The sequence below is a fragment of the Bison bison genome, unplaced genomic scaffold (genome assembly GCF_000754665.1).
Source record: "Bison bison bison isolate TAMUID 2011002044 unplaced genomic scaffold, Bison_UMD1.0 scf7180017864384, whole genome shotgun sequence".
Lineage (NCBI taxonomy): Eukaryota > Metazoa > Chordata > Mammalia > Artiodactyla > Bovidae > Bison > Bison bison.
In genome coordinates, this window is record NW_011494956.1 from 8601559 (window position 1) to 8614426 (window position 12868).

The window sequence follows — 12868 nt, forward strand, 5'->3', positions numbered from 1 at the left end:
TCTTTTAATTTCATGGCTGCAGTCACCATCTGCAGTGATTTTGGAGCCCCAAAAAATAAAGTCTGACACTGTTTCCACTGTTTGCCCATCTATTTCCCATGAAGTGATGGGACCAGATGCCATGATCTTCGTTTTCTGAATGTTGAGCTTTAAGCCAACTTTTTCACTCTCCTCTTTTACTTTCATCAAGAGGTTCTTTAGTTCCTCTTCACTTTCTGCCCTAAGGGTGGTGTCATCTACATATCTGAGGTTATTGATATTTCTCCCGGCAATCTTGATTTCCAGCTTGTGCTTCTTTCAGCCCAGCGTTTCTCATGATGTACTCTGCATATAAGTTAACTAAGCAGGGTGACAATATACAGCCTTGACATACTGCTTTTCCTATTTGGTATTTACATATAAAAACTAGTGAAATCTGGAGCTTCCCTGGTGGCTCAGACAGTAAAGAATCCACCTGCAATGCAGGTGTCCTGGGTTCGATCCCTGGGTTGGGAAGATCCCCTGGTGGAGGGCATAGCAACCCACTCCAGTATTCTTGACTGAAGAATCCCCATGGACAGAGGAACCTGGCAGGCTACAGTCCATAGGCTCCCTAAGAGTCAGACACAACTGAACGACTAAGCACACTGAAATCTGAGTAAGTCTGTAGTCATGGTGTACCAGTGTCAGTTTCCTAGTTTTGTTAATGTACTGTGGCTATATGTAAGATGTTATCATTGGGTGAAAAGTACATGGGAACACACCATACTAATTTTACAAATTCTTACAATTCTTCATGTTTTTGCTATTGTACACAATGCTATGATAAAAGTACTTATGCATTTATGTATTCTTTTTGTTTGTTAATATATTCTTATGTATTGGTAGTTTTATTTTTATAAGGTAGAATCCCTAAAGCAGAAATGCTTGATTAATGGGAGTGTATGGTTTTTGTTTTAATTAATTCTTTTTCAAAAAGACTGGTCTAATTCACACCATCAATACTTGAGAGTACCTACTTCTCTGCTTTTCTAGTCCTGAATGTTATTGTTTAATTTTGTCCAGTCTACTGATGATAAAGAATGCCATTTTATTATTATTCAAGTTATTTTTACCTGCTCCCTAACTTGATATATTTTTATATGTGTTTGTCTTTTGCATTTTCCCTTTTATAAATTGTTTATATCCTTTCCCTCATTTTCTTTTTTTTATTTTGAGCAACTGTTTGTATGCTAGGAATATTTTTTCCCAGTGTGGCATTTGCCTGTTGATTTGTTCATGACCTCTTTTATCACATACATTTTCTTTTATTAAAAATGTCTTTTTCCTTAAAGTGGCTAGGCTTTTTTCTGCCTTACTTGAGAATTTTTCACTACTTGATATACTACTTATAATTGATAATAATCACTACTTATAATTGATAAGTAATTATCAATACTTTCCTAGATTTTCTTATAATACTTTGTTGTCTTATTACTACTTATTTTATATATAGTATGATATTGAAATATATATGTGCTTTCTTGGACAAAGCACATATGGACAAAACATTATTTTAAGTGTCTGGAATACTATGTTTGACATATATTTGAATTTGTTTTTTAACTATTTATCTTTTTCTTCTCTGTGGGTCTTTTGTGGTGTCAGTACTTAAGTGTTTTGCTTATAGGTGATTTTATAAAAAGATAGGATCTTGTAAGACAAGTTCTTGATAAGTTTTTAGTTCAGCCTTTATTATTCCAGTATGAACACTAACATCATTTTTCCTTTGAAAAATATATTTTAAACCATTGTGATTTTCATTGGAATTGCATTAAATATAAAATATAATCATAAATTTGAATATTTATATATTAATGCACATTTGCAATGTGAGAGATTAAGGAGCAGTGAATTGTGATAAATTCATATTTAAATTTTGATTATCTGCTGTTCTTATCCACACTTTAGTGACTGTTCTTGGAGTAATATTTTCAGAGGAATTTGTAGTGACAAATATTCTAGGGCCCTTAGAAACAAGAATAGCATATCAGTTTTTCATATAATTAAATTGAAAAGATTTCTATTATTAAGATTTTTTCTTTTTAAGAACACAAATAGTAATTTTGTTTTTTGAGGGAAAAGATTCATTCTATGTGTTAGGATTCCAGAATTTTTATGTTAATGACCTCTGTCTTCAATCTTATATTCAGAAGCGGTTGTTAGAAGCCATGGAGACATGTAACCACTCCCTCAAAAAAGAAGAGAGAAAAAGAAATCAACATAGTGAGTGCTTAATGTGCTGGTTTGACAGCGACACAGAGTTCACCTACCCCTCTCCATGGCCAGAAAAGTTCCCTCCCGTAGAGCGATGCTGTGCAAGGTAATGTGTGGTAATTCTTCAAAAACAGAGAGTGCAAAAAATAAGATAATAAAATTAACTTTTACAAAGCTTTTAAATATCTGTTTCGAGAATTAACAGATAATTTATGACATGTAAGCAACTGGTAATGAGTTACATCCAACTTTCCAAGGAATTTTCTCTGTCTGTCTCAGTTGTTTCTGTAGTTCTCTGCTTTGGTCCAATTCTGCTTCTCTGTTTCTCTCTTCTATTAAAGTTATTCCCCACCCTACTTACTGCCCCTGGCATCCCACAGTGTATATCTCTTCTCTTCCTCAAGAAATGTGTGAATTTTTATTTTCATTGCCAGTGTCTACTCCCAGCATTATTTGACATGCTATGACTTTACCTTTTACATTCCCTAACCACCCAACAGGAAAGAAGAAAAGCAGGAAATAAAAGAGCTCCTCTCTTTTCTTGCCTCAAATCCATTTCAGTCCATTTCTTCTTTCTCTTCTTCATTAAAATGTTTTCCTTGTTTTTTCTCTTTTCTCATCTTCCCTGCAGTAATACCCAGATGGAAGTTGAGTTGCAGATAAAGTAAATGTCTCTCCATTACAATTTTTCCTTTTCTTAAAGCAAAGGGAAAGATGAAATAGACATTATAAAGTGTTTATTTTCCATTCTGGGTTTTGGAAAATGGAAGATGTAGAGATTTGTAATATGTGTTATATATTCCTTTAGTATAAAAATCATATATACATGTATAATTTATATATTATATATATTTATGCATATGTATATATTATATGTATTCTTAAATAAATGGGAAAATTTCCACTCAGTATGTTACAGTCATGGTTGTGTCTAAATTAGTAACAACAGAGAATCTGCTGCTTTATATTTTCTTTTTCTTAAAGGACAAATTGTTATTCTCCTGTTTAAAAGCAAGGGTAACTCTTGCATAATACTGAAGGGATGCTGAAAAACTATGATTGCTTGTAATGTATGAATTTTAAATCAAATACCTTGATTTATTTTCTAGGTATAAAATAATATCATTAGATGCTTGGCGTATAGATATAAGCAAGAACAACATAACCAAGGTTGACCAGAAGGCATTATATTTCTGTGGATTTCCTACTTTGAAACACATCAAACACAAAGTCAGTGGCTATTTAGTTCAGAAATTTTTTACTGTATTGAAAGTGAAGTAATTGTGGAAAAATAATTAAAAATTAAATTCTACGAATTCTTTTAAAGTTTTTTTTAAAGAAAAGTGGGGTTCAAGTGTTCCAGCAAAGCAGTCGTGGAGAAAACATGATGTTGGAAATCTTAGTGAATGCTGAGTCAGATGAACTTGTAAGTATTTTCTTTACTGTATATTATACATAAAAGCATTCTAGCTGCAGTGTGTTTGCCAAAGTAGTATAACATGTAGGAACTCCAGAAGTTCACAGGAAATAAGGATAGAGTAAAGAAACATTTACACAGATTAAAGGATGTGTATAATTGTGACATAATGAGCTAAAAAATGCTGGAGGAATTTTGAAAGATGAGCTGTGTGAATTTAGGTTAAGTACAGGTCTGTAGATAGAAATAGACTTAAGCAGGGTACTAACAGAAAGCTTATCACAAAGAGGAAGAAGGAGGAGAAGGGTATGCCAGTTGAAAAAAATAACATGAGCTGGGAATTACAGTGAAAAGTAAGTGTGATATTAGCATATTATCTTTTTAACCTTTCTGTATGTCTGAAATTTTTAATACTTTTTCTTTTTTTAGAGTAAATGTGATGTATTTGAGGAGAAGGAATAGATAAACCTGACTGAAGCAGAGGACTTGTGTTGGGAAATAGTAGAAGATAAGGTTGAAAAAACAGATTGAGGCCAGATTATGGAGGACCTTGAATACCAGGCTAAGGAGTTTGGACTTATTTTTTTGTGACTGTTATCTTGAAATTGGTATTTTCATAAAAATTAATTTGGTAGCAGCATAATAGACTAAATTGCATAAAAGAGAAATGGAAGAAAATGGAAAAGCCTGTAAGTTGAGGTTGTGGTTGTAGAAGCCTTAGATAATAAAGACATAAACTGTGAAAGTGGTAATAGATCTAGATGAACAAGACTAAATTCACAAGTTCCATCATTTGTTCAAAAATAGGGGATGAAAAGAAAAAGAAAATATTAAATATGACTGACTCTAAATATCAGACTAATCAATTGAAAAATTTATTGGAATAAAGAAGTTAAAATGGGAGAGGGACTTGTTTGAGGGGATAAATGATCAGTAATAGAATTTTAAGTTGGTTCTAGAACATTTATCTGGAGCTGCCCTGTCAGCCTTTCTTAGCAGGGTTCCACAAGAGATTTAAGCCCCAATGTGCTAAGTCATCCATTTGCTTATAAAAATTAAATTAGTTTTTATGCATTTAGAATAGTACTAGTTATGTATCATCCTTAGGAGAATTAGTAAAATCCCTAGTCCAATTGTTTTTTGTGTTCTGTGGTTCAGATTAAAAACTTCAGTCAAGAAAGATTATACTCAAAAAAAAAAAAAAAAAGAAAGAAAGATTATACTCAGTTGAATACGTAGAGCTGAGGCTTGGAGGGCAATAGGGATATGCAGGTCATGAGCAGGGAAGTGATGGCTGGGGCCTTGGGGCTGACTTCCCTGAAAAAAGGGAATTCTGAGGGTTCAAGGGTATAAAGGGTATAAAGGGTTCACAGGTATAAAGGGTAGAAAAGGAGCCAGTAAAAGTGAGAGTGCTCAGAGAAGAAAGAGAATGATTCCCAAGTTAAGTAGTATCACAAAAGCACGAGCAGATGGTACATGCAGTTCAAGAACAGTGAAAACTAGGTCTGTGAATTAGACCTAGTGAATTAAACTAGGTCCTTTGGTCACCATTATTGGACTTTGAGAATTCCATTCCAGTAGGTTGTTGGAGGCAGAAGTCCAGTTCCTGAGTACTAGTCTGCGACTAGTTAGATGGAAAGTAAAGGAAGCAGATCTTAACCCCTTAGTTCAGAAGTTTCTCATTGAAAAAAAGGCTGGAAACATAGCTGTAGGTAAAGAAGAGGCAGTTTGTTAAGCAAAGCAGAACAGTAGAGCTTCTTAAGCAGAGCAGTAGGGCTGAAGAACAACGGAGGTCTTAAAGTCACCGTGGAGGGAAGGGATGTGAAGAAATAAGGGATTTCCTGTAGGGCTTAAGTGAAAGGATTAATCTGGGCAAGTAGGATAAATTTTCCTCCAAATGAAGGGAAGTGTGGGAGAATGAAATTAGATATATAGAAAGGAAAAGTATAAGGGAGCCTAGTTCTAATAATATTGAAACTTGTTTTATCAGAATAGTCATTCTTTTATATGTTCACAGTAAGAAATGTCTTCATATAATAAATACAATAAAGTTACCTCCCAAAGTCTAAAAATAGTCATCTCTAATTATTAAAGAAATATTTGCTTATAATGATCAAGCATAATAAAAAGGGGATGAAAATTTATACTTCAACTTCAGTTTCTACTACAAAGTTGTCTAACCAATAGTAGTAATGTTTCCTTTTAAGAATTTTTACTTAAGATATTTTTCAAACAGAATATTTATACAGTAATCAGTTGGTATCCATGGAGCATTGGTTCCAGGACACTCGGTTGATCCTAAAATCCAGTGGATGCTCAAGTCTCTTATATAAAATGGTGTTGTAGCTTCCCTGGTGGCTCAGTGGTAAAGAATCTGCTAGCCAATGCAGGAGAAAATGGGTTCAGTCCCTGATACGGGAAGATCCCACATGCCTGCGGAGCAGCTACATCCATGTGCCGCGCCCCCCCCCCCAAAAAAAAAGCTGTAATGTTTGCATATGACCTACATATATACTCCCTTTATTGCTTATAACACCTAACACAATATAAATAATTGTAAATACAATTTGTATGCTATGTAAATAGTTGCCAACATTTGGCAAATTCAAGCTTTGCTTTTTGAAACTTTCTGAAGTTTTTTTTTTCCTCAAAGTATTCTCCATTAGAGGTTGGTTGAGTCTGCACATGTGGAACCCATGGATACAAAAAGCTGATTGTACAGCATTTTATAGTTTACAAAGGTTTTTGTGTATATTATTTTATCCTTAAATGAATATTGTGAGGTAGATGTTACAGCTTCTCATAAAACTGAGACTCAGTGGGATTAAAGGATTTGCTTAACACTCTGTAGCTGAAAAGAAATAGAATCCAATTTTGAACCCGTGGTTTCTAACTTGAGATAAGTCTAGTGTTCTTATTTAATCATACCAATCACAAACGAAATCACATTTCTTAGATTCTTTTTTTGCTGTCCATCTGATATACAATAATGAGTAAAGCTCTTTTCTAGATATCTGTGCTGTTCTTTTCACTTTTTTCAGTTCTAATGAGAAAAATAAACAGATAATCATGAGAATAATAGAATCATAGAATTTTACTACTGGATGGAATTTTGTAAAGCAACTAATCCAGCTCATTAATTTTACAAATTAAAAACAATTAAATTAAGGAGATTGAAAAGCAGACATTGGCTCAGCTAGTTAGAAGCAGAACTAAAAACCTGAGTTTCTTGGTGAACATTATTTCTATTAATGTTGGCTATATTATGAGCAATAATACTCACGTTATAGGTCAGTGTTCTTTTGTTTGAATTTACTGAAATCTCTTTTCTCACCAAGTAATCTCATTTAGGATTAAAATCAGTGGGCTGTACTTCAGTAATAACTGCCAATGCTGTTGAAGAAATGAGGAGGAGGCAAGCTTCCTAGTGTGATATTTATACTGTTGAAAAGTACTTAAGTTGGTCATAGTTCCCGTCTAATAAGAGATTGGCAGAGGAGAAGGTTATGTTGGTAAACTTCCACAGATTCATAGTAAATTATAAAGAGTAAAAAAAGGCAGATAGGTAAAAACAACTTAAAACTATTTTTTTAAAAAAGGAAAGGGGAAAAAAACAAAAATCTAAAGGAACAGAAATCTAGAAAGAAAAAAAAAAGAGTAGTTAGCAATAAAGGCACAACTTAGAGAAGAGAAATTTAAAAAGCAAAATTTTACTGGATAGAATAATTAAGTTGAAATAAAGTAGTGAAGAGCAGTTACTAGCAGGGAATAATTAGCTTGAGTGATCAAATATTTTTATATTTTAATTACTAAGGTGGGGTTTTATAGATTTCAAGTACACAGTTGTAAACACAAGCCAGTTTTAATTATTTAATTTTGCCTCTGTAAAATTTTCTCTTGGACCTAAAACAGTAATGAACTTTTCTGCTTTTACTTTAAGAGTGTAGAAAATATAGCTTCATCAGTGCTTGGGAAGTCTGTCTTTGTTAATTGGCCTCATCTTGAAGAAGCTAGAGTTGTTGGTGTATCAGATGGAGAAACTAAGTAAGATTTTATTTGTAATTTTTAAAGTGTGTATATGCTTTGCTATTTGATGGCTTGTATTCATACATTTTGAAGAAGGAAATGGCAACTCACTCCAGCATTCTTGCCTAGAGAATCCTGTGGACAGAGGAACCTGGTGGGCTGCTGTCCATAGGGTCACACAGAGTCAGACACGACTGAAGCGACTTAGCAGCAGTAGCAGCATTCATACATTTTAACTGATACAGTATTTGTAAAATATTTACACTTTCTAGTGGAAATGAAAGTTCTCTAATCACACGCTTCAAGTTCAACCACTGTTGACATTTTATTGTACATCCCTTGAGATGCATATATTTTAGACGCATATATTATTTTTACCCTTTTGCCTTCTTTTCCTTTTAATAGCTTGAAAGTTTCCATATCCTAATTCTTTTCTACCAGTTATCATTGTTAGCAAATATATTTATTTCTGACAAGACTGACTAGCATATGTAACTTTACCTTTTCCATACCCTTCCCAGGTTTCATAACATATATCTTCTATTCTAAAGATAATTTCTTAACACTTTATTAAATTTCACAATCATTTTATCAGTGAGTATTTAGACAATCTATTCTTTGACATCTTTTATGTTTATATCATATAAACTTGGTCTGACGTCTTATTCTTTTTTCATGTTTAAAACTTCCTAAAGTAATTTTTTTTCCAGAGAAAATGTAAGGATGTTAATGCTTTCTGAATTATTACTTATCCAAAAAAATTTTTGTGTTGTTTTTCCCCCACATATGTTTAGAATTAGAAACCTTAGATCTCTGCAAACATATCTCAGTTTGTCTTGTCATTTAATTTTGTTGGTGAGAAGTCAACCCTAATATGAATCTTGAGGATTCTTTTTTAATCACCAGAATTCACTTCCCCTGCCTTTTTGTTGAAGTTTAGTTTTTTATTAGTTGTTGTTTTTTTTTTTTTTAATGGATCATGCTTTTGGTCTAAGCACTCTTCACCTAACCCTAAGTCCCAAAGATTATCTTGAAATTTTTTTATAGTTTTTCCTCCTTTTGCACTTAAATCCATGATCTATTTTGAACTGATTTTTATATGAGGTATGAGGTCCAGTTTCATATATTTACCTATGAATATTGAATTGCTTGCTCTAGCACTGTTTGTTGAAAAAACTCTCCTTCCTCCGTTAGGTTGCTTCTACATCTTTGTCAAAAATAAGTTGAGCATATGTGTATGGATCTGCATTGTGGGTTCCCCATTTTGTTCCATTTGTCTCTGTGTCTGTTTTTATGCCAGCACCGCATTGTGTTGTTACTGTAGCTATGTAGTGAGTCTTAACCTTAGGTAGAGGATTCCTTCCACCATTTTTTTATTTTTCAAAATTATTTAAGATATTTTTGGTCCTTTGCCTTTCCATATATATTTTAGAATTTTTTTACTATCTATAAAAAATCCTTGATAGATTTTGATAGGAATTTTATTAAACATAATTTGGGGAGATTTGACATCTTTGTTGAATTTTCTGATCCAAATGGATCTCCTTTTATTGCTCCATTAATTTTAATCTTTGATTTCTTTTATCGCTATTTTGTTGTTTCGGCATACTGAACCTGTGCATATTTTGTTAGATTTATACCTGCTGCTAAGTCGCTTCAGTCGTGTCCGACTCTGTGCGACCCCATAGACGGCAGCCGATGAGGCTCCCCCGTCCCTGGGATTCTCCAGGCAAGAACACTGGAGTGGGTTTATACCTACATAAGTATTTAAAATTTTTGAAGCCACTATAAATGGTATTGGGCCTCCCAGATGGATCGGTGATAAAGAATGCGCCTACAGTGCAGGAGATGTGGGTTCAATCCCTGGGTCAGGACGATACCCTAGAGAAGGGAATGGCTACTCATTCCAATATTCTTGCCTGAAGAGTTCCATGGACAGAGGATCCTCTCAGGCTGCAGTCTATGGGGTCGCAAAAGAGTCGGACATTACTTAGCGACTAAACAACCACAATAAATGGTATTATATTTTAAGGTTCCGTTTCCCCTGCTAGTATACAGAAATATAATTGATCCTGTATATTAATTTTATGTCCTAAGACCTAGCTAAACTTACTTCCCTGCCTTTTTTTCTTAGAGTTCAGGTCAGTTATTTTGTAGAATTCTGAATTTATGTAGTTGTTTCCTATTAGTGTCATTTAAATTGGTCCTCCATCCCACATATTTCCTGTAAACTGGGAGTTAGGTATGGTGGCTTGATTAGGATCAAGTTAAACTTTTTTTCAGCAAAAATACTGTATTGAATTTGAGATTATTAATTCTTTAAAAATTTGTATTTTATTATGTATTTATTTTAATTTCTTAAAGAGACAGAATACTATTTGTTTTTAAATTTTGATTAAAATATTTTACAAGTCCTTGTTCTGAAATTCCTTTTACAGTTTTAAAAAAGGTTTTTTTTTGTTTTTTTTCTATTATACCGTGTAGAAATTTTTTCACTCTGAAGACTCACACTACTGGAACTCTATGTTAAACCACAAATTTGGGGGTAATTTAATTTTTATTTTAATTTTCAAGGTTTTACTTGGAAGAACCTCCAGGAACACAGAAGCTTTATTTGGGAAGAACTGCACCACCATCTAAAGTGGTCCATCTTGGAGACAAAGAACAATGTAATTGGACAAAAGAAGTACAAGGAATTTCAGAATAGTGAGTATTATAAACAGTATTTAATGTCATTGAACTAGAATGTGCTGGTCTAATGTACTTATTTTTTAACTGATTTTTCACTTAACACTGTGGTCACATCTTCATTTTATATATTAAAAAAGTAATGAGTTCTAATTTAAAATAAAACCTAATTAAAAGCAGTTAGAACCTTGTCCAGTTTGTCAGTAAAATACTTCACTACGTACTGAAAAAGAAAGGAAGGAAGGAAAGACATAATCACTTACCCTAGGAATACACAGTTAATAAGTTGCCTGAATTTCAGCATTCATTTTACTAACCATAAGGTCATGAATTTCTTGGCCACATGTAAGTAATAAGAATAAGATGGAATACTCTCCTTTGTTTTTCACCCTTCCCTCCTCCCTACGCTTCTGTCTCCCTATGTCCAAACCCCTTATGCCCCTGAATTCAGAAATGCAAGTTCTATACCAACTAATGAACGAAGAAGCTAACCCTGGATTTTCAGGATGCTTTGTGTCCCATGATCCCACTCTAACAGTACCTCTCTTTTTTCATCCAAACACTGGAATTCCTTAAATCAAGATAGAGTAATAGAAACTGGCAGTGGCACATAAAGTGTTGTTATAAATGTACATCCATCAGTCCTCTTGTTTAAACTGTAATAGCATCTATTGATAAATAAGAACTCAAGAAGATATCTCTTCTGTAATTTAGGAGCTAATACCAGGCCGTAATATTCTAAAATTATTAAACAGGAAGAATTTTAAAACTACCATGAAAAGCTATCCAGCATAAAAGGATAGCTGTTAGAGGGAAAAGTAGAGCATTTTTTGCCTCCCAAGGCAATGGCACCCCACTCCAGTACTCTTGCCTGGAAAATCCCATGGACGGAGGAGCCTGGTAGGCTGCAGTCCATGGGGTCGCTAAGAGTCGGACACGACTGAATGACTTCCCTTTCACTCTTCACTTTCCTGCATTGGAGAAGGAAAGGGCAACCCACTCCAGTGTTCTTGCCTGGAGAATCCCAGGGACGGGGGAGCCTGGTGGGCTTCTATCTATGGGGTCGAACAGAGTCAGACACGACTGAAGCGACTTAGCAGTAGCAGCCGCAATCCATGGGGTCACTAAGAGTTGGACACGACTGAGAGACTTCACTTTCCCTTTTCACTTTCATACATTGGAGAAGGAAATGGCAACCCACTCCAGTGTTCTTGCATAGAGAATCCCAGGGATGGGGGAGCCTGGTGGGCTGCCATCTGTGGGGTCGCACAGAGTTGGACACGACTGAAGCGACTTAGCAGCAGCAGTAGCAGTTGGCAACCCACTCCAGTGTTCTTGCCTGGAGAATCCCAGGGACGGAGGATCCTGGTGGGCTGCTGTCTATGGGGTCGCACAGAGTCGGACATGACTGACGTGACTTAGCAGCAGCAGCAGTGTAAGTTAGATACCCTTGTCATGGCTCACATTATTCTGAATTTTATTTTATAGCACATAAATAGAATTAATAGATTTATGAGTATGATTAATGATTCTTTTCATGGATAGTATGCTCCATAAGGATAGGGAACACATCTGGCTTTTTCACCATAATTTAAATTTTGCTATAAAAAATATATATAGTAATGTTATTAAACTACATACTATGTAGGTAACTATAATATATACATATTATATAATATACTTAGGTATATATATAATACATATATTTAAGTATAAGCCTGTATACAAAAATTAAAATTGTGATTTTTATAATTAGTTCACTAGATGTTCTAAGTATTAATATGGGCATACTGAAGACTGAATCAGTGAGCTAAAAAATCAAGGTGAGAAAGGATCAGCAAACTTTCTGTAAAGGCTGGAGAGTAAATACTTTAGGTTTTGTGGATTTTATGGTTTTTGTTACAACTACTCAACTCTGTTGTTGTATCACAAAAGCAGCCATTGACGTTAAATAAATGAATGGCTGTTTGAACAAAATTTACTTAAAACAGCAGGAAGCAGTCTGAATTTGGCCCATGACCATAGCTTGCCAACCCCTGGTTTAGATTGAAAAGGCCCACTGAATGCCTGTCAGTCAGTCTCTATTTTCTGTGTTTTTAGATTCACCTGTTCTGGATATTTCATACAAATGGAATCACATAATATGTGACCTTTTCTATCTGGCTGATTTCACATAGCATGTTTAGGGGGTTCATACACATGGTAGTATATCAGTACTTACTTCTTTTTATGGGCAAATATTTCATTGTACGTATGTGTCACCTTTTGTTTATGCGTTCATCTGTTGGTGGACATATGGTTTCTTTCCACCTTTTTGCTATTGTGAATAGCACTGCTATGAGCATTGGTCTATAAATATTTATTTGATGACATGTTTCCAGTTCTTTGGTTATAAACCTAAAAGTGAAATTGCTGGGCTGTTTAGCACTTCTGTGTTTAACTTTCTGAGGAACTGTAAAAACTGTTTTCCACAGTGGGTGCACCATTTTACACTCCCATCAG

At 34.3% G+C, this 12868-nt stretch overlaps 1 protein-coding gene across 4 annotated transcripts in view; it reads left to right on the forward strand.

Moving 5' to 3' along the window:
- The window catches only part of XRN1 (5'-3' exoribonuclease 1), a 112708-nt gene that overhangs the window by 37486 nt on the left and 62354 nt on the right, over positions 1 to 12868 (forward strand). For all 4 annotated transcript variants that reach the window (XM_010858157.1, XM_010858159.1, XM_010858158.1 and 1 more), the window contains exons 16-20: positions 2172 to 2341; positions 3345 to 3465; positions 3563 to 3661; positions 7593 to 7696; positions 10253 to 10384. In XM_010858157.1, coding sequence (XP_010856459.1) covers positions 2172 to 2341; positions 3345 to 3465; positions 3563 to 3661; positions 7593 to 7696; positions 10253 to 10384 — 626 coding nt within the window. The remainder of the gene's footprint in view (positions 1 to 2171; positions 2342 to 3344; positions 3466 to 3562; positions 3662 to 7592; positions 7697 to 10252; positions 10385 to 12868) is intronic.